The 23419-nt window shown below is 35.2% G+C and overlaps 1 protein-coding gene across 1 annotated transcript in view; it reads right to left on the bottom strand.

The window, feature by feature from the left end:
- DENND1B (DENN domain containing 1B) overlaps positions 1–23419 on the bottom strand; it is a 170212-nt gene that overhangs the window by 48911 nt on the left and 97882 nt on the right. The window contains exons 11-14 of the mRNA XM_072867433.1: positions 17156–17256; positions 11419–11464; positions 9796–9897; positions 1722–1847 (exon numbers count right to left, since the gene is read on the bottom strand). Of these exons, the coding sequence (XP_072723534.1) occupies positions 1722–1847; positions 9796–9897; positions 11419–11464; positions 17156–17256 (375 nt within the window). The remainder of the gene's footprint in view (positions 1–1721; positions 1848–9795; positions 9898–11418; positions 11465–17155; positions 17257–23419) is intronic.

The raw sequence follows: 23419 nt of genomic DNA, 5'->3' as shown, positions 1-23419 counted from the left end.
AAATGATGCATGGTGCACTACTTCCAATACAGTGCAAATGTAGGTATCTCAGATATGCCAACAGATAAACTGAAATAAAATGGAAATCAGTTAAAAGGAGAGCTCATTTCAACAGAGATGTTAACCAGAATGCTAAAGAACTTGCACATTCAGTTCAACAAACTTACCAAACCAAAGGACTGACTGGAGCCTATATCTGGTCAGAACAGTGGTAAGGACATCAACCAGACTGACATCATTCTGTTTGCATATATCAAATGTAGATTAAGACACTTTTTGACCTCACAGCTCTTACTGCAAGCTGCCACAAGTTGACACAGACCAGTGTCCTCACCTTTAGACTAAGGGACAAATTAGATAACCCCTCCTGAACCAATGTCAGGTAATGCCACTATAGAATAAATGACAACTATCTGTTTTGTTGGGATTACTTGTTTTAATGAAACTAGTACTATGCTGAACTCTAGCAATTTTGAAAACAGGTACAGTCATTTCAATATTGTATGTAAACTGGCTTCCCATATCATAAGAAAACTATAATGACTGCTAAACACAAATACTTGAACTAAATTCTTAAACATTACTTCATTTCTGCATGGGTTACTTTTCATCTCAGTAACAATTGTCAGTGGCACAGACAGCTAGCATGTAAAATGCTCACAGCAAAAAGACTACCTGTAAGAGAACAACTTGGGTAGAAGGAAGACCCTGCCATACTGTATTTTAATGTTTAAAATTAAAGGCCAGGAAAAGGCCTCATCTGGAATTAATAACTATCCTATCCATTTCCATCAAGGAATACCACATAGCTCCTTACCCAACAAAAGAATACACCGCCCTCCTCACCCCCAAACAAACATCCACCCATGCACCCACTCACCCACCAGTTTTACAAACTTGATGCCTCAAGCAAGGATGATTTTCTCCTACCAAATCTCAATAAATATCTGAATCCATCAGACCACCAAACACCATATCCTCGGAATCTGATTCAGCCAATGTCATCTCAATGCATTTTATCGAATGGAACTACTGTCAGTAGTTTGCAAATATCACAAGAAAAGAATCTGGACTGACAGATGAAATTAATCTCTAAGTTGTTTCTGATAAATTACTTTCTCTCTAATAGGCTCAATATGCACCACCCTCATAAACCAGAAAGGATGAAAGCCCAGAACACATTAATCTACTGAGCACCAGCAAAACGTCAGAATACAAATTCTGAAGTTCTGATGGGATGAAATGGGTTTTAATTTCTCCTAACTTCTCAGTGTAATCAAGGTTAAGCGTATAATAGAAGAGATGCATGTTTGACTCATATCTGGCTTCTACTAGGACATAAAAAGCTTCTGGCCTCAAAACACAGCAAAGTCTGTGGACCGGTACAGTGAAAAATGAGGGAGTCTGAAAGGCACAGCCTCTTAAGGTGAGCTGTGTGTAAGTAGCTTCATTAATACAATCTGATTTTATACTAAGTAATTATAAAAATGATACAAGTAAGAAAATAGCTGACTTTGGATGAGTATTTATTTTTCAGCACAACTCACCGTCAGGTGGTAGTGTCTTCTAAATTGCCAACGTATCCTTAGCAAAGAGTAAGATTTAAAACATTTTCTTTGAAATGTTTCAGACTAGGATAAAATATTTCATATTTTCCTTGCAAAGAATGAGACTGTGCTCTTATAAATTAAGGAAAAAAAGAAGTAAAGAAGCAGCCTTACTGGTTTGTATCTTAGTGCATCTCTGTAGGATCCAAACAGCGCTGCCTGCGCCCGAAGAAAGGCCTTGGCTACTCCATCACCCGTAGCTGTAGACTGCTTTTTCAGTTTATTTTTCAAGGCCGAGACCTGCACAACAGAGTGGAACAGTTAAATTAACACCTCAGAAATTGGTACAGAGAGGTATGAACCCAATCAGCAGGCAAACCATGGTGTCTACAGGTCAGCCAAAAATTCATCCTCCTCCTTGATAGCTTATCTTTTTAACTGCAAAGAGCACCTGCTGGTCTGTTAATTGAAATGAAAGCAGGGGATGATGGTAGAGTGCTAATGCAAATTGGTTTATGCTCTCTTTTTTTCCCCAAGGCCTCTTGACATAAATAAGCTTAATTATTTTACAGTAAACTGCATGTGAGCCACTTTTCTGCAGATTTTTTTTCTCTCAGTCATAACATGTACCTACTTGTTTTGAATGAAGACAGTTGGACATTTTTTTATTTATGCTATGAAGGCTTATTTTTAAGGACTCTTAATGGTCACTCACTATTCAGTTTTAGGGATTTTTATTTTTTGAAGTCAAATTACTATCTTACATCATTTCTCATGCACCATGGGAGTACCTGCTACCACTGTCAAACAGTTGAGAAAAGTTTGTGTAAATTCAGTGATACATTGTCTTTAGAATTGTCCTAGAAGATAAAACAAGTGAAAGGGGAAAAAATAAGAATAACACTTACAAGGCACCTGTAGTTAAAAAAAAAAAAAAAAAAAGATGATTCTTATTTTAGTGCTTGACTTTTTTTTTTTTAAGGGGGTCTTTTCTTACTTGGCAAATAGCAATCACTGATTATATAGAATTGGGGGAAAAAAAAAATCAAAAATACTAATTTAGATGACCCTTACTTGGAGATACTTTGGAGAAAAAGTATATACTTATGGAATTATTACAGTGTTCTTTAAAGATATGTAGAATTGCACCCAGTCTCTAGTTTATAATCTCTTAATTTTCAACATGAGGGATATCTGGAGAAGTCAGTCAACTCCAATTACGATGAATACATGTTTCTACATCCCTTTGTATTACAATATACCCAATAAAGCAATATTTAAGTCACTAAAAACTATACAAAGTAACATTTAGAGTTACTTTTTATACAGAAGGTTATAAACACAAACTATCACCAAAACAGCTTTCATTCTTATAGAAATATATGCAAGAATGCGTATCTTTTTGTTTCTTTATGCAAGCAGTCCTGACTGCTCTTGTAGATGATGATTGTAATTGAAGTGTCAACCTAATTAACAACTAAACTTTGAATAATGCTAATGAGAACTGAACATTGCATCAGAGAAAAGACCAGCTCTACAGGTGATAAACCTTCACAGTAGTGACATTTTCCAGTGTAAAGTCACAGTTACTGTGATCTGATCAAAGAGAGAGACCCCCATTGGGTCCAATTATAACTATAGTTTTGAAAAAAAAATTATTGAGTTATGATGTTCATAATCTATGCAGAAAGGCCTTTACAGTATAGGTCTTTTCCCCATAGCTGTGATCTTTTCAATTTATATCCAAGCTCCATAGATCTAGATAAAAGTTTAGAGCTTGATTCGTTTAGCCCATGGAAAGCATACACCAAGGCTCATTTACGTTTTTTCCTCAAAAGAAAAAAAAAAGTACAAGTCTGAGTACAAAAACCAGCTAAGGAGTTCAAGGTGGAAAAAATAAATGCATGTTTTGGCTTTGGGTTTTTTTTGCTCTATACTGTATGATTATTTTAAAGTTATTAAAAATAAGGTTTATTTAATTCTGTGGGAAATAAATGTATATATCTTTTGTATAAGGGAAATGTGCCCATCAATGTTAGCTCAGTTTTACTAAAACAAAAGCAGTAACATGAGGTCAAAAAAAGAATTGTCTACCTTAAAATGTTGTCTCTGTCATGACAGACAAAGCATCATCTTCTAAATATAAGGGAGGGAAAAGGTAGAAAATTATCTACATTCTTCTAATTCTACATTCTTCTAAAATATACCTTGTGAGTTTGGGGAAATAACGGCAGATGATAAGATAGGGTCAGAGAAGAAAGGGGTAAAGATGATGTAGAGCAGAGGAATTACAGGACAAAGTGGGGGACGTGAAGGAAAACGGTATTTTCTGATTTTCTCAGTTCTGGCAGGCCCTACATACCCTAACATGAATTGACAAACAGGATGCTTTAGGCAAAAATATATTAAAAAGAACAACAGAAAGCAACAAATCTCCTGCTTCACTGCCGTATTGGTACGTTATTAGTTCAACAATATTAAGAACATCCCAATGGGCTGGCAGTTTGAAGGCAGATTCTCCAGCACAAAAATGTGTCAGATGCACATTTTTTGTGCTGCCATCCTGCAGGGAGTTGTAGCCTCAAAAAGGCTATGCTGGAGTTCAAAGAAAGTTCCTCCAACTTCTGCTTCTCTCAGGAGGCTATGCTAAAAGGCAAGAAGAGCTCTGTTAGATTATTCTACAGAAGTACTAGGGGCACAGTGCTCTTAAGAAAAAGCCTGCAGAGATAACGTGGGCCACAACCCTGGTTTCCCAATTGTCACAACCGGAGTCCTGGCTGAAGCATTCTTGAATCACCCTTGAGACCTGCCTAGGTTTCCTTCAAGCTGAGGTCAGCAAACATGCATGCAGAGGGACAGTGCTTTCTCAGGGCTTATCCCACCACCAAGTAATGGCAAACCCAAGCTGTGCATTTGGGTAGGTTGCTGGCAAATTCTCCCAGTTCCACAGTTTAATCAAAGATAGCATGACAAAGTAGTTATTACAGTCAATACAGTAGGTACAGATAAGAGACTGGGTGCTTTAAACTACTTAGAAGGACTTGGTGCACAGCAGGATTGTGATTGTTTAGATCCATGAACCTAAAACCAAGGAAGTGTGAGACCCCTTTGGGTGACATCATTAATAGCTCTTAAAATTTCAAAGAAAATACACAGTTCTGGCACCAAGCCAAAAAAATACCAAGCAGCATCTTTATCAAACTCTTTTCCTCATATATGCTTTAATCCACCTATCTATCCATGATTAAGAATGCAAAGCTTTTTTTCTCCCCTTCTTTGCCTGTCTTAAGCAGAAATAGCCTTTTACAAAGTTTAAAAATAAAGAACTGCAAACAAACCACACGGGTTAGAATGCTGTTAAAATTTATTTCTGGAAGACACTAGTGATCCATTTCAGAAACGGTATTATTAATTTACACAAGAAGCAAACTGGTCTTATCTTCTCCTAGCAACTGCCTCTCATAGGAAGGTGACTTCATTGGACTGCTACACACCACCAATGAAGAGCAATCAGAGCTTCAGGAAGGTTTAAATCAATAGAATAGTTTTTTGGAGATTTAGAAAGCCATGAGAATGAGATGTGATTTTTCTTTCATATGTAAGTATGTATATCTAAAATGTAGAAACATATTGTGTTGGTCATTAAAAAAAATAAAGCATTATTTTTTAAAATAATCACCCTATGTCCTTTCCAAGATTCCTAAAATATAACTATCTGATCAGAAACAAAAGCATGACTAATATCTCTTCAAAATTCATGTGAGTAAAAGAATAGAGCTACACAAAGTTAAAAAATAAATTAACAAAATGATGTAACTATTAATCCAAGCCTTTGCTCCTGCAAAAACTTAAGCACGCATATAAATTTAAGGACATATAGAAGCATTCAAAACATTTGTTGCCTGAGAAATGCAGAACCATGCACTGGGGTTCCCAATGACTACCAGATCTCTGGAAAAAAGATATCTCGGTATTTCTCTGGTATCAGTGACAGTTGTTATCCTTTAAACTATTTTTTTTGGTGTGCCCCATCAGATCACATCACTATAAAAGTAAGCCCACTCTCAACAGTGAGAAAGTGCGAGAAGATGGCAGAGAAGAGAAACAAAACAAAAACCTTACAACAAAATGGAATCTGATATGATTTAAATCAATATTGTTACTGAAAGGGCTTCTACATATTCGATATTATCTACACACACAGGATTTAAGCATCTCAGATAGCCCTCCAGCATTTAATCACGAACACTCGTTTAGGTAAAAACAACTACTTAAATACAAATGTTTTCAAAACCAGTTATACTTGTCAATCTCACGTTCAAGCTTCAACAGAATCTCAACTCTAAGAATTCATTCAAAATAAATAGTTGCCTCATAACACTGCAAACACTGCTGACTGCTCTGAGTTTCTAAAATACATTAGTAATATTTTTGGCTATTTTCTGATGGGAAAACATAATAAATTATGATATTTAAATTTTACCAAAAAAAAAAATCTTTTTTGTTGCACTGTTACACGTTGACCATAACCTCTTTATAATACTATTAATCATTGTATTTTCAGAAATAATTTGCACTCCCAGTAATTGTTTTATAAAGTAACTGTTATATTTTCTACATAAATTACAGCCTACTTCTCAAATGTTACTTTTAGCACAGTAATGTTCACATGTCCAATTTGTGGTGTTAAAATCCTGTGACTTTAGGAATCTCAAAAATAAAACTCTAAAACCCCATTTAGATTCTGTATTACATCATAGTGTGCAGGCACCACACGTTACAAAAGCTACACATCCTTCAACACTCTGTAGATTTTATGGTTAACAATACTTAATGACCACAGAAGATGCTAAAAACCTATGAAGCCTATTGTTTTCTGAAGATCATATTTATAAAAGTTCTGCTTAGTCTATGGAGAAGTTAGTAAGATTTGGTTGCTAAACATGATGCCCTCAATTCTCCAAGCTTTTTTTGACAGTGTTCAAATTTGAGCAAAGGAGTAGGCTTTTTTGTCAGAGTTAACTGCAAGCAGGTATTGCAGGATCAGGCCCAAAGTTTATAAATTTGTGTCTATGGTCTCTGCTAATTTATATACAACACAAATGTTCTTTGTCTAACATCCTACATTATTAAAGTGGTGATCTAAATATTATTGTAATAGGAAATTTACTCCCACAGAAGTAGTTACTTATTTTCATTTTTTTTAATTAAAAAATAATAGACAAATTCACAGCAAAATGATGAAATTTAAAAACAAACGTTCTTGTCAGAAGAGAGGAAGAAGAAGGTTTTTGTCCCCCTCTAAGAAAACAAAGGATTCCTGAAAGTCTTGCACTGATTTATTTTTCCAATTTTAAATACCTTAGGAGTAGCGGAACTGCTACTGGCATGGTAGTATTTCTAACAGTCAATAAATCTAAAATATTATGTGTGAATATTGGAATGAAGCCATTAAGAAGATTACAGCATGCAACGCAGCAGAGGGTCCACATGAAAAAAGGACTGGTAATTCAGGACAACTGTGACCACTGACCTTTGCACAGTCAAGACCACTGGTCAGTCTGACAGAATAATAGAGTTCACATGCATAGAAAGTCATCTAGCCTGTAACTATAATTTAAATGCTTAAGTGAATGATTTAAAAATGTCTTTAAATCTCAGTTAATTTATTATACAGTTTATTAGACAATGCCATATAATAATGTTTTTTCAATCATGGAAAAAAAAAATCACAATCAGAGCATTTTAATAGACATATTACTTATACATGGGTAAACTATTAAATACCTATGCTGTGAGGGCATCATCAGGCTCATTGATCAAGATAATAATTACTCAATTTCCTTCAGACACAAGAAACAGTTTTAGAAAACTCTTTGAAAATACTGCATTTCTTTTGTTAGGCTGTTAACCAACCTGGAATCAATTTTTGGAAGGGATAGTAAGACTAGAGCTTCTTTTATATTCTCAGTTCTTCATTCTATTTTAACACCCTTCAGAGGTACTCATTATATTTTTTCAAACAGAAGTTTTACTACCTTTGTACGTATGCGTATGAGGTTTATTTATATAGGTTTAAATGCTTCACATATGTAAGTATCTTTGACATTTGCTTTAATGTTTTAAGTATAACTTACCATTTTGACTCTATACTCCTATGTCTTATACTTTTTAACCGAGATGTCAGCAGTTGCACTGCCCCTCATGAATGCAAAAGACAGACAAGCATTTTGTCATTTTATGAGCCAAACACAGATATTGTCTGTGCCTTTTGTTTCCAGGTTTTCCAAATGTAATTGTAGATGTTTTCCACTAAATTGTTTAATTAAAAGTGTTTTACAGATCAAAGTAGAGGCAGAGATGGGAACATTCAAATTAAAAGCTTCATTATAAAATCCTCAAATTCTGCAAGTATATTTCACATAAAACATAGCTATTCTGTTTTGTTCTATATTAGACATGGAATGAAATATTTTAAGTCTACTGTATAGTCTGTACACTTGGATAACCTTCATTAACATTAATAATAGTAACATGCATATATCCTGGGGGAGAATATACTTCTAGAAGTATGAAGATCTGTATCGCTATTTTCTTCACGCTAGCCTACTCATTTAGAGATCATTTTGATATGCATCTGTAAAACACAAGAGAAGTCCCTCTCATTGCACAAATATCCATTTTTACTGTTCAAAGGACCTCCAGCTACAACTCCAGTATTTTATGGAAGATGATGCCTAATTCTCAATTCTACATCTAGCTATTATTTGACAAGAGGTATGTACCTCCATGACATTATAACCTCAACCTTATTCACTGAATGCAAGGTCAGTTAAAATTACTGAGACACCAGAAAATGACTCATTTTTTACTTAACTTGTTATACTCTTGAACAATAGATTGCAGTCAAAATGACTGTATATACTTGCATATGTGTGTGTGTACTTTTTCATACACTAACACAAAATCACAAAACATCAGAATAATTTTTATATAGTCTTTTACATTGCTGAACTATAGTTGATACTGAGTCAAAAGAAAGAATGACTAGATGATCTATAAAAAGTTGAGATTTTAACATCATTAAAATCAAAGGGAACCAACATTAATATCAGCATCAAGAGTTTGTTTTCTCTTGTACCAAATATACACAAATTGCCAAAAAAACCTAAAGACATAGTATGTCACTACAGCGCCTTACTTTGATTAAGACAATTTGTTTTTACGATTTACAATTTCAGAAATGTAACTCTTTGATTTCACATTTTGATATAAAATTCTTTGTGCTGACAACCATTTGTGATAGCTTGAGCATCTATAACTAAATAATCAAAACAGTGGTTTCACAATGATATTCTTTTACAGCTCTATTGGGAAAAACAAGGTAAGTGAATTTCGTGACTATTTAAAATGATATACAGAATGTGTTCCCCTATAGGCAATAACAAAAAAAAAAGGGGGGGGGGGGGGGAAGACACCCTCTGCAAGATCAAAGTCCAGAAAGAACTGGCACTTAATTTATCATCCTTTACAGACAAAAGACAGTTTTCGTCATTTCAAAAGGATCAGATGTCTTTTATGACAAACTGGGTTTGCAGTTTAATTTACAAATAGAATTCTAAGTAAGCAGTCTTTGCTCTGCCAAAGCAAATGACAAACAGTATAGGTTTTCATTCACGCAGCCCTCAGCAGGATAGAAGAGATTAAAATAAAACTGAAATAATTTAGCGAAAACAAATAAATGTTTCAGAAAGTTGAAGAAGATCAAAGCCTGAATTTTCTGACCCCAACTGTACAAGCATTTCTTATTATATTGACCAGTGCCATCAGATCATTAATTAAAAGGAAAGCGCTGGCAGGTGGCAGGAAAGCAGAAGCCGATAATTGGCCCCCTTCTTCTTTTTGCCTTCAAAAACTCTCTCGTTCTTTTGCAAGACATGCCACTAGGCAGACAGAAATGCCTACTTTGTAATATAATGATTAAGATGAGATGAAGAGACTCCTGCGTTTAAAGCAGCTATGCCTAATGAATGCAGCTAGCTTTATAATTATGATCCTACTTTTACAATAAGGAATATGATGTTCCATTCAACATCTCCTCAACTGTCAAAAAGGTAAAAATCTCAAACATAGGTGCTTTTCACCCCCTTATTCCTTTCATAGCAGTTAGCAAAACCAGGCAAAAATAACTACCAGTAATTCAAGCATCTATATAAGAAAGAAGGAATTAAATATCTGTAAGACTCACCACTTCACCAGGTAGGTTGTTCAGGTCATTAAAAGGGGTTTCTAGAGTGTTTGTGTCAACATTTAGCAAAACCACATCCTCCAGCGATCTATTTTTTACTCTCTGTTAAGAGGAAAAAAAATAAATAGTGGAAAAGCATTTTACTGTGGCATCCTCCTGAAGTATATTTTTATTATAATGTGCTAGATTAGAAGCAATGATTTTACAAAGGACAATAATGGCAAAGACAACATTTTAACCTTTAGATGTAGGATTTGTGAATTAGACACAGGATTCAGAGTAGCTTTTAAAAACACTTCCTCTTCATCAAACAGTAAGGTTATATTAATAATCTCTGAAATACAAGCATATTCAAGAAATTAATTCTTGAAAACCAAGATTTACACAAAACACAGTTAAATATACTGGAACTATACATAGAATGAAGCGTTGTTATATGATCTCGTATTTGTGAAAGATAGGATGTTAATCATATAATCAGATGAAAAACAGAGAAAACTAAGTAATTATTTGCAGATTTATGTAAGTCCCAGGCATGTGATATCTACTAGTATTACAGAAGAATGGATGAAACAATCTTTCATCAATGGACTTGACTAGCAGCTAAGAATTAAACAAATTGTTTCTTTCAGGAAAAAGTGATAGAACTCTCTTCTATATGGTCCTACAATAATACATAATAGTGTGGGTCCAGGAAATAATTCCAGAAGGAATTGAGTGACTCCTTTTTCAGAGCAAGCCTTTCTGTTCCATTATTTTCTGATGGAATAAGGAAAAAGATCCTAGTCAAGGTATTATGATCGATGTATGCAGATCATAAGAACTTGATTTGAGAGAAGAGAAGGCTATGCCTAGAGTTAAGCAGTGTACGTGATGGAAGGCTTTTTTTTGGAAACACAAAAGTACTAGTGGCTCAGACTGGGGGAGAACCCACCTCACCAGCTTAGCAAATGTGCTTCTGCTTTAGCAGAAGTGTAAATCAAATAAAGTTCACAAATCAATTATCTACTCTGCACAATCATCAGACGACACACGTAGGCTTCATGGTGTCATCAAATGGTTATGGAAAGAGGCAAAACTATTATGACCCGGCTATTACTTACCGCTTGGGTGAGTTCTATTGTTTTGTTGTATGTTTAAATCTGAAAAGGCTACCTCCTGGTTTTTGGCAAACAATACTTATTTCTAAATTAGTAGTCATAAATGTTATGGGATGAATGTTAGACTCAGATTTTCAGAGGGACAGGAACATAAATTATCTGGGAAATCAGAATGATGCTGAATTCTAATTCATGGCAACTCCAAAATAAATTTTAACTGTTCTTATTATTGGGAAAATCTGTTGATGAACCACTAAAAAAGGCAGGAAAAAAGCTATCATTGAGCTATTAAATAGACACAGAAATAAATGATGATGTAGAGCTTACATGTCTCCATAAAACACTTCAAAAGTAAGATTTCAAAGAGGGACATTTTTTATTTTGTAAAGCATCTGAAGCTTAAATTTTGTACTTCTGTATGCTAAAAAACATGGATTCTTTCCGAAGCATCTCCATTAAAATTATCATTTACGGCACACACACCTCATGCTTACCAGTACTCAGAAGTGTATAGTAAACTTACCTCTATCAAGCTTAAGTGGACACCAATTAGATAAGGCATCGGTGCACTGAAGAAAAAAAGTGGAAAAGATCAAATTACTGTTTTAAGTACCAACCAAAACACTTGTGGAGAAAAAAAAATGTAAAACTTGGCACATACAGTCCCTAGTTAACATTCACTGTTTAAGCCTGTATTAAAATTTACACAGTTGCTACTGAAATTTTTACTAGACAAGGGAAATTATTTTTTTTTTTGATCTGCAGTAAAGACGACCACAAAATAAAGGACGCTGTTCCTAACTATAGAAGTACAAGCGAGAAGACGTGTAAGGCTTGCTAACCGGCTTGCCATACCTACTTTCAATAACCAACCATACTGTATGACAGAGCTAACCTAGCAGATGTTCCAGAAGTGGCATGTCTCTAGAACTACAATGGTTTTAAACACCATTCTGGAGAATATGGTACCAGTTAACATCACCACACTGCAAGACAAACATCATTAACGCCACTTCTGGTTCTGAATGTGCTTCTGAAACCTTTCCTTGGTGGGCATTTGGAAGTTGTGTAATATCCTATTTAACTCAAGATAGTAAACTTCTCATTTCCAATTTGAATAAGACAAGGAACTATATTCTCAAATAAAACAAATATCCACACAAAGCCTCTGGAGTGAGACCTCCTGCAGCACGCAAGCAAGAAACTGAATTAGTCAGGCTAATTTATCATGGTTTCCTATAATCTTCTGTTTCTTCCTCTAGTGAATGTATCCTGGCAACATCTGACAAAGAATATACTCAGTATGCAGCACTGAAGGGAAAAAACATCCAACGATCATCACACTTTTGGGTATGGCGAGATTACTAAAAAAATATCCCTCCAGAGAAGTGCGCAATAGATAGGCTGGTTTAGCAGCTCAGTAGGAAACGAAATACTAAGGGAGCAGAGAGAAAAAAAATTAATAAAAATAATCTCTGAAAAATAAATGGAAGGTAAAAGGACTTATACGAAGCTACACAGACAGCTGACATACAATAATTTCTCCCATTGTATTCATTCGATCACAGATCTGAGCCACTGGCACCAACTGATTGGCGATTGACTTTCTGAGGCCCGGGGAGAGGCTTCACTGCACCGGTTCATGTAACCACCACCAATTTGTCCCAACTCTGGGAGCAAAAGTAGCAATTCTCACCTGCCTGCGACTGCAGCCAGTTTTAGAAAAATCTGTACACACTATGGATTAGCCAATTGCTCTCATTAACAATGTCCCACAGGAAAGGATAGATCAAAAAAAAAAAAAACCACAAACCCAAAAAACCCCACATGTTTATGCTATCAAAATAAAGGTTTGCTGAGACTGCAAGCTGTCATAGCTCAAGGTTTCTAGGCAATGAGGCTTCCAAAAGGGGAAATGGAGACCCCTATGTCCCCACACATCTCTTTCTTAGCCCAATACTGAAAAATTTTAGTACCTCCTGACAATTTCATCCAGGCTAAGGCCTTATGCCTTTGCGGACTAAACACAAGTTACATGGAGTCACAAATGGGTGTCCCTCCAGAGCAGACATGCATTTATACTCAGTGAGGAATCAGACAGCTTTAAAACACTTTATAATTTTAAGAACGCCTTATACTACATAACATATTTAACCAAGCCAATGAGAATGACTATGACTGACATGCAACTGAGGATTCTTCTGCTGAATTTGCAGCAAAATACATCCTCAGGTTCACCACATCAGAGTTATCTTAGCATTACAAATAACATGAAGTGGAGAAACTACAGTGAAAACAAGCGCTATAACATGTATGCATTTTATGCACACTTGTTTTCTTGTACGCCGACACTGTTCTAGCAGCTTCACCAGGCCTGTACTGACTTAAAATAGATGATGATTTGCTCCATTAATAAACTTGTCATTAAAAAGGGTAGTGTGTAGCTCTTTTCTATAGAACAAAGCAACAGCTACATCATTTCAATTTTGAGAAGTTAACAGAGTAAAGGTACAAAGCTAATTAGATAAACACATCTTGAAAATGCATGAAATAAAAATTGCAGGTATGGAAAGTCAATTTGATCATTTTCTGCAAAGAATGAATTTTATTACTGCTGGACTCTGAAGCCTTAACAGCAGAGGTTTGTAATATGTACATGAAATTGCTTACTATGATACTACTGGGAGCTGCCATATAGTTTCTCTCTTGCTTATGCATGCTATTACTAAAAATGTTATTAATCTACAGCATCATTGCCTAAAATAATTACTATGTTATGCAAAACATGCAAGTTAATTGGAAAATAATTGTCCCATTCTCACAAAAACAGGCATGTGTATATCCCAATTCAGAAGAGACCAAATCTCATAAAAAGACATGTTGCAATTGTAACTTGAATTTCCTAATTGCATTATAGTCTTAGCAGAGCAGCAGTAGAACAGATGCTTTATCATCCACAGGCAAAACTGTCATACATTCTTTTATCAGTGACTTAGTTTGCCAAGAAATTACACAGAAATTTCATGAAATTAGCTTTCTCCTTTACAAAAATTAATTTTATTCAAATATAATTACTATATCAATGCTCAAACTTGATTTTTGTAGAAGCGTTCTTGAAAGCCAGCCACCTACTGGGGTGAGTGCAACAATATCTTTTTGCTTACTTAAATGTAGAAAAGAAATAAAAGTCTTAAAAAATATTCAGAAAATTCTATTTTTTAGTAGTTCTGCTGTGTTTTCTTCCTCTAGAGCTAAAACAAAGATTACTTTCACTGCCTAATATTTTGCTATCTTTTAGAAAAAGAAACTTATTCTCTCTTCTTTTTTGGATGGTTGTTCCAATTCTCACATTGGAGTTCTCATAATGGAATTCGAGGCCAAGATAAGCTACGTGGGGGGAAAAAAACATCCTGAAGTAAGTAGGTATACAGTATGTTCACACACTGGACCTTGCAAGTACTCATAACCTGACCAATCCTGACAGCATTACAGTCCGCACTGATGCTCAGTACCGGTGGGTTTGGACTACTTTAAGAACATCTGTTACATTATGTCTAAAACCAGACTGTGTATCAGGTTGCCTGATAGAACCTACGAGGCTTTTTGATTAAAAAGGCAAGTGCAAGAATTTAAATAATTTTTAAATACAGATCTGTTTTACTCAAAGATACATTTTTCTTCTTTGATGCCCACAAAATGTACCAGCTGAACAGTTTATGTAATTTATCAAATTCTATCCCCCACAGAACTATATCATTTATCTTTATGAAATTTTGAAGATATATAGTCCAACTCAGAAAAAAAATTGTGGATTTCTCTCAAAATATGTTGGATGATTAACACGCAAAGAAAAGTTGAAGGATCAGGGCCTATATTTAAACTAGTAGATTTAAATGTATTTTATCTGTGTTTAAAAATGGCCTTACTCCCTTGGAACGAACAAAATTATCACACTGATAATCCCCTACTTCTTTTATTTGAATACCATTTCAGAACAACACTAAGGAAATGAGAGTTCATGGGAGACATCCCAACAAAGTCCAAGTGCAGCAATGACAATGTAGTTTCTAGGTATGAAAATGCATGTTACACTACAAGGAAAAAAGGCACTTTTTATAAAAAGAACTTTGCTCCATCAAAATGAAAATATAAAAAAGAATTAGAAAATTATTTTATTAATTTTAAATTGACATAACCCTCTTGGACTGCACACTAGGTCTGGCCTAGCATAAACTTCGACCTTATGAATTCATCAAGGTTTTCTAACTTGATATACCATATACCTATGAGGAAAATATTCACTGTTAATATGCCAAAACATGAGGAAAGCTAAGTATTTTATGTGTTTTTAATACACTATTCCAACCTGTCTCACAAAAGAACCATTCAAACCAGACATGAGCAGACAGAGAAATGTAAATGAACGAAAATCTGAGTTAAAAGGTCTGAATTATAGTTACTGTGGTAAATTCATCAATTGTGTATTTCCTTTCATGAACTTTATGTTTCTATTTGAACATCTCTAAAAAAGGGAAACTTTTTTCCCCCCACTCTTATTGTACTACTGTGAAAAAGAAAGAGGGATATAAATGAGTTTTACAAGTTTAAGAAACTCCATGCTTCTTTTTAATGGGTAAAAAAAATTCTCAGGTCACGCCAGAATGACCTAGAATCTCAACTATTATCATCATCACAAGAAGATGTGTACAGCATCTAACATTATTATTTCTGGAACATTATCTGTGCTTAGGAGGGGAAATAAAAAAATCTTGTAGTATTCAGGATGCACTCTGCAGGGTACAGCTTGAATAAAGGTGTTGATCTACCTTCTGAGAACAGCATTTATGGATGATACTGAAGAAATTACAAAGCTTCTGGCAGTAAGCTCAAGTAATAAAAAACCTAAACAAATACATGCAAGCCCTACCCCCATCTTGGTGCATTTTATCAAAGCTAGGAGGAAAAACAATTAGGACAGAGTTTCTTCAAAAGAAAACTATCATTAAGATGAAAGGCTTAGCTATAGTTGAAAGTAAAGGGAGGAGTGGGAGAAGAATATTTGATTTCTTTTTAAAAACAATAAATAATATACATATGAAGTATAGGAACTATCACAGAAAAAGATATACCATGGGCAAATATTGTAAACTTGAGGAAAAACTATCAAAGAGACTTAAGGAAACATAATGAGAATTTCTTTGAAAACAAGTTCAACAGACTGGGTGGAGTTCAATGGAACATCAATATTTATAGGTTCCAGAAGAAAAACAAAACATTAAGTCCAGCAAACATACAAGCATAATTTACTTCTGTGAAGAAAAACATTAGTAACAGAAACACAGACTTATGTTGGTAGACATCTGACTTGGACTCAATTTTTATATATAAGAACAGTTCCTGATCTCTAATATGGCTTTAAATGCTTCATTTTTCCACCACAGATCCACAGAGTCTAGTTAAAGCGAAAGTCTCCAGGGACAGATACTCCTGGTTCAGGTGCTTTAATGGAAACTCTCATTTGGTATCTCTGGCACTACTACAAATAAAAGAAAGTAGATTTCTTAGCCTGAAATCTTAACATACAGGCATGTGGAAACATCCCTTGAAGGATCAGAAGTGACTCAAAAAGTGATTCAAGTGATTCTTGTTCAACTTAAAAATTTGCCAAAACCATGAAGTCTGTCATGTGAACAGAAACACATCAGGAGAAGCAGAATCCTTATAATGAAAATTTTGGAAGTACCAAAGGGAGATTTTAAGCTCTTTCAGGAAGGTGTTGAATAGGATCCTGAACCTGGCTGAGTCTAAAATATTGAATCATTGTATGCACCTAAGGGAAACATTGATGCCTACTAATGTTTGATTCCTGAAAAACTGATCAGTCTTTTTCTGAATGCTTCTATCAGTATCATTTATCTCAAGTTAAAATGAATGCCAAATAAAAGAAAACCATAACACAGCTGCATTTAAATTACTGAATGCATTCTCTAACAATAAAACATAACAGTTATTATAAACATGATTCTAAATGTTGCATTGATAGTAATCAGCACTGTAATTCAAGGTACCAATTCAAACACCACGTAAAGGCATGCTGAAATCTCTCTATTCAAGTCACCATTTAAGCATTGGCTTAAGTGCTTTCATAAACTGGATTCTCTATATTTAGTCACATAAGTAGTCAGTGTTTTCATCAGTCACTTAGAATTACAAGACAGGTAAGAATCTCAGAAACAGGGATAACAGGTTAGCTGTCTTACCAGCAGTAGTCCAGAAGATGTGGAGGAAGCACTGGGATGTAAATGTGTTGCCAATACATTGGATATAACAATGCAGCTGACGCATGAACACAAGCAGTTAACTAAAAATAAAAATACACACACAGAATTGGCAACAAAAAATATGAATAAAAAGAAAATACAAAATTTTAAATTAACTTTTAGACACATAAGAATCTTAACCTCCCCAAACCACCTATTACAGTATTTTTTAATTACTTCTAATTGCTTAAACACATCTATGAAGAACTCTGATATATGTATACAAGTACAACATTTGCAAGAAGTCAGACTAACAAGTCAATTAAAAGTTAGCCCTGCTCAGCTATTTCCTTGAAAAAAATAAAATAAACATGCACTACTTGATGTTTATCAAACATGGGTACTGCCACAAACACACAGAACTTGGGTGCACCCCAGCTGCACTCAGCGCTGCTGAGCGGGAAAGACTCAGGGGAGTTTTTTGGTCCACATTTCTGCTATTTGGAAGAACTGGAATTGATCTGAACCTGCATGAAGCCACAGAAGAGCATTAAACTCAGGAGCAGGATTAATTTGTGTTTGTGTCACTATCTTGATTTCCAAACTACCTTTAAAAAAAATCTGAAGTGAATATTCCCTGTGACAGCAAAGCAACTTTATTACAATTTTCCAAAACTCCCTTCCCAAAGCTGAGACTGGCAAGTCTGGCACTAGCATCACCAGAAAATGAAGGCCTCCTTGACCAAGAAAGGTGGTGTTACAGTCTGCTTACCATTCAAAATCTGTTTTTCTAAAACAAACAAACAAACAAACAAAAAAACCACCACAAAAAACAAACACCGACCCATCCCCCCCCCCCCCAAAAAAATCTATGGAATTGATTAGAAATGTGGTCTAGTTCACTCCTTGAGTGAACAAAATAATCTGCAATACCTAAAGAATTCAAATTTGATCTACGAAATACCACTTTGCTATCAGGGAGTCACTCAAATGTATTTATTTTATTATGCGGCCAGAGAGTTACAACAGAATGAGAAAACATCAAGACTGTGTTCAAAATGAGGTAGCCTATATGCAGCAAATAAAACACTACAAACCTCATAAAATAAAGAAAAAAATAAATTAAATAAAAAGGGAACGCCCCATGTAGAAGACACCAAGCTTATGGAAAAAGACAAGATTGTCCTAATGTTTTATATCACAACAAAATTACTATCCGAGGTTAACTTGATAATAGCACTGTTTATTAGACATGTACTTTTACAGTAACAAAACGAAGAGCTAAAAATAAAATGTAAATCCTGTCCATAGAGCAAGTGCTAAAACATTATGGATTTTACAGGAAAAAAAAAAAACAACAGCCTCTTTGTGGAACAGATCAGCAGTTAAAGCTTTCACACCCTGCCTGTCTTGGACATTTAGACTTGTAAATAAAAATTATACTGCAATTTTGTACATGTATTTTTACACTAAATATTAAAAAAAAAAATAAGACCGTCACAGCAGAAATCACGGACAATTACAATTTGTGCAGCATAGTTTGCTTAGCACTCAGATTAATATAACACGATTAAATATGGAAAAGAAGAGGGTCTGAAAGCTCCTGAGGGATATCATTAGGGCAAATTGCCAAAGAATGAAACATGAGCCAGTCAGGAGAGTCTGGAAGCTGCAGTAGTACCAAGGGACTTGAATGTTCGACAGTTGGAGCTTCAGTAATGTGTGAACTGCAGGTTAAGGTATCAGGAGACTCTGTTCACTGACACACAGAATGTCACTATTGACCAGCGAACTGCCCGAGCCTGACAGCTACACTACAGAAAGCCAAGTATATCATAATTCCGTATTTAAACTCTTCGTTTCAGATTAACATCTCGTTTCTTAGCTTTACATCAAACCCCTGCAATTACTCTCATTTTAGACTTATAATAATGGCTATTTTAATAATTACTGTGTTGTTACTAAGAATTAATTGATTTGGGGGAAGAAATGAATGAGTATTTTATCCCTCTTCTACACAGTGGGATTTATGAGTTTTATTTCCATATTATCTCTCTCTGTAGTTTAACTAATACTACTGATAGCGCAGTCAAGCTATCATGTTTTTTGTTCTTTTACTCAAAATGGGTATGGAATTACTAATTATTATGTCACATACTATTGTACACAGTATATAAATTTCAAACCACAACTATCTATATAAAAATTAGCATTTCATATATTTCAACCACAGACTGAAATAAAGCTGAGCATACAGTTATACAGGATATCCCCCAATGTATACAGCCTCCTCCTCCTCCTCTTAATAGGCATTCTTAAATTATGAATTAAGATGACTATACTATTTGCATGAAGAAATATTTTCCTATCTTACGCATATGTCTGTGTTATAATTTAGTTCTCACTTTAACAGAGGAAGTGGATAATTCCTTAAAAACATTTGAAGTTTTATTAACTCTCTTGTTTTACAACATATATTTTGGTGTGGCATTCAGACTGGCATCTATTTAACATTTGTAATCAAAAAAATCTACTAAATTTTAGCTTTTGTAGCAGGAAAGATAAAGATTTGATTACTTACACATCAAGGTTTTGTTGTACTGTTCCTTGCTTTTCTATTTAATGACATCTTATTGTAACATCTTATTTAAACATTTCTATCTATGCTGCTGCAGTAGGTTTCCAAACATTTTAGTATGGCATGAATATGTTTTATAGTTTCCTGTTGTATACAGCCTGTAATATAAGCAGCTATGGGATTCTGCTGCTCTTCAAACTGTGTGACATTTTAATACTGTGCCAACTCTGCCTTTAAGCAAATACGGATAAGATAATTACAGATTTCATATTAAAAATTGCACGCTTTCTGGCAAATTCTCTTTTTGCCTTTTTTATTTTTTCAACAGTGACTGCATTTCTCAAATGCATTTGCTATTTAAATAACTTACCTCTTTAACTGACATATTCACTCTTCTAAATAGAACGGGGACTACTGCAAATCTTGGAATAATGCTGCATGTCTTAAGTAACCAGACAGTTCAAGAGATCTGAAAAGCGTTCGGGGACCAGGTAGAGCCCCACTGCTTACATCAGAACACAGAGGTCTATAAAGGCGGCACTGGATTTGGAGGGGTGTCTGATAGCATCTGCACTTGGGAGTGGAGCCAGGCAGAGCCCCCCAGGCACCCTGCGGAACGCTGAAGGAGGAGACAGTAAGGCAGAGAGCGCAGCACAAGCTCCTAGGTGCAGAAATGAGCATCTGTTGCTTGACCAAGTGGTGAGATCTTTTGCAGAAAAAAATTCTTTATGCTATTTAGGGAAAAAGGCATTCGTATGGAGCCTGTCTGTTGATTGCTATCAATTCCAAAAGGAATTATCAAGATCCACCTTTTAAAAAAACTTTGTAAGAAGAGAAACGTTCTAGATCAGAAAAATCTCTTTTTCAAGACAGGTAGTCGTTACCCTAAATTATCTTGAAGTCGTCTTCAAGGCTGTGTACAACCTTACCTATTTAGCCAGCAACAACTGGAGATGACATCAACTATGAACTGTGATCCCCTTTACAGATAAGCTTGTATATAAAATGTGAAAGCATCTGTCCAATAAAATTTGCTATATATTTACGTATACACACAAATATATCATTGCTCAACTCTGCAGTTTGCTAAAAAATCTTAAACTATAGCAGAACAGTGCTGCAGAACCTAGTTACTGCAAATCTGATAGTTTATTACAAGTTTTGAGGCAACAAATGATGTTGAGATCCTCCTATAGTCCACTGCACTGGAAAAGACCTACCAGAGTTGTGTTTCTATCCATAATAAAATGGGCAGGCAGTTTTTAAGTATTTGTCTGTTGAAACCCATTTGTCAATATTGAACAGAACTTTCAGTATTTCTGCTTCCAACAATTTTGATTTTTTAGACTGTTTTTCTCCATTTCAAAGAATGTCTTCTAGTTTAAACAACTATTATTTTAAAAATAAATCTAATTATGGCTTTAAAATTGCTTCTAATAATGTGGTTTTAAATTACATAAACAACATAAGTCAATTGACTTGAACTAGTTAAAAACAACTTTTAACAAAAAATTTAAATGTTGAACCCTCTACTAGACAAATTTAATTTGAAATCCCTAGCATTTGCATTGGACATGAAAAGAAGTTTCCTGTCCCATTCTATCAGTAATGAATTTACTAACATTACTGAGTACAACTGAAAGTTTCAGTCTGTTTCTGATCTCTTCTGATAAGACACTGCAGCCAGCATCACCACATAAGCTTTCATCACCCTGTAAGGAAAGTATGTGGTGTGTATATACAAAATCCAGAGTTTTGTAGTGATTCTGGTACAATAATTTTATCTTTGTCTCCTAAAAAAAAAAAAGGCAGGAACTACATGCCTAGTGATAATACAGTCTCTCCAAATAGTGGGAGACCACATTACAAAGTTTGTTAGCAAAATTCATTATTGGGTGACAGTAAATGGATTACTACCAAACCCCTGTAAGACTGAAATAATGCACAAATTCTAGAGAATGATGAGTTACTTTCCACCTTATGGCAATAAGCAGCTACTTGGGAAGACTGTTGTTCAAAATCTATGCACTGCTGAACAGGAACAGTCAGGAAAAGTTTTAGTTCAAGACTTGATCAAAGCAGGTTTACCTGCTCCTGGGAACATGAAGAGTGCAGCTCCTCCCTGTCCCTCATGTGGATGCAGTAATTCTGATGCGTGTATCTGCTACCCCAATGCTCACTTCTATCAATGAACCTTCCTACTCTGGATTTCAAAGGGACTGGCCCCTTTTTCTTTTCTTTTTTTTTTCTTTTCTAATTTTAGTTTTTGCTAAAACACTGTGACATGTCATACTACTACAGCTGAAAGATTTTCTGCAGACTCACACATTATGCTTATTTGATACCTATTATTCACATAATTTCAATGAGTAACATGAAAATAATTATTCTGTATCCTGCACAAAACTCACCTGGCAGTTACTTTCTATCTATATAAATTATTTTCTTCAAAGACTTTTCTATAACCAAAGGTAAAAAGAGAGGCAGAGCATAGGTGGCAAGATTTGCATGTACCGCAATGCACAAACTAGAAAGACAGAAACTGATTAGCAGAATCTTGTCAGAAAGCCAGAAACAGCAACAGAAGTTAGACAAAACGCTAAAGTAAAATTAACCTGTGATACCGTACAACCTTTCAAAATCTACTGTAAGCAACTAAAGAACTACTGTGATAAAACCATTTCCTGAAAAACCCTCAAACACTGTCAATCTCTGTCAACACCATGTCCAGAAATGGGTACTGGTGTGCTCTCTCCCTCCTCCCTCACAGTCCCATTGGGCCAAAGAACTGCTTCCCTCCCACTGCCTTGACCACACATATGTTGAAAGATGCCAAAGATTCTGTTTACTTATCTCATCTACCTACTAATACCGATAGCAATAAATTGTAGGGGATGGGTCACCATTTTACCACAATTCCAGTAGCTACCATCAACCTAGACCAACTCTCATTGCTGTTACCCCAATACTCCCAGTTCACGAGAATTACTGAGAAACCACTACCCACTTCCTGAAAGGGGAACAGTCATATGAGTGAAAGGAAGCCTCTCCTCTACATTAGTACAACTCCTAAGACTACCAGCTTTGTTAGACAGGCATCCATATCTAAATCTTGTTTGATCGGGAATGAGATCCCAAACCCATAACAGATACTTAAAGGTTGCTAAGACCTACCTTCCCATCCATTTCTTGAATGGATGGGGGAAGACTGCTGGGGAGTAAAAGTGGGAAGGGAGCCCTTGCTTTTGCCAGTTTACAACAGAGCGTAAGTCCCTTCCCAGCTCTAAAGAATAAACAGTCAGACTAAATCATAAACTTAGTCCATTCTGCTGGCCTTGGTGAGAAGTCAGAAGACACTGATGAAAAAAAATTTAGCAACAAAAGAGTACAGAATATACTGTCCAAGCCACGATATCCAAAGCCACTTCTTATGCATTTCTTTAATTTAGCTCCTGGCTAATCATTTCCCATCTGCCATCCCCATAATCTTTAAGAAGAAAAAGACGGAGGACCTTAAATGAGCCATAATGCATTTTCCTCCTGTTGGCAAGATGAGACCCCCAGCTCTCCTCTCTCACAGAGGGGAGAGAGGGGAAGGGAAATATATTTCCACAGATGAAAATTTTAACTTTTTCCATTGTGAAAATTAAATGTGAAAAAGAAAACACTAATATAAAAAACTTATT

This window comes from Ciconia boyciana, chromosome 7 (genome assembly GCF_034638445.1).
Source record: "Ciconia boyciana chromosome 7, ASM3463844v1, whole genome shotgun sequence".
Taxonomy (NCBI): domain Eukaryota; kingdom Metazoa; phylum Chordata; class Aves; order Ciconiiformes; family Ciconiidae; genus Ciconia; species Ciconia boyciana.
This window is presented reverse-complemented; position numbering and strand designations above follow the sequence as displayed.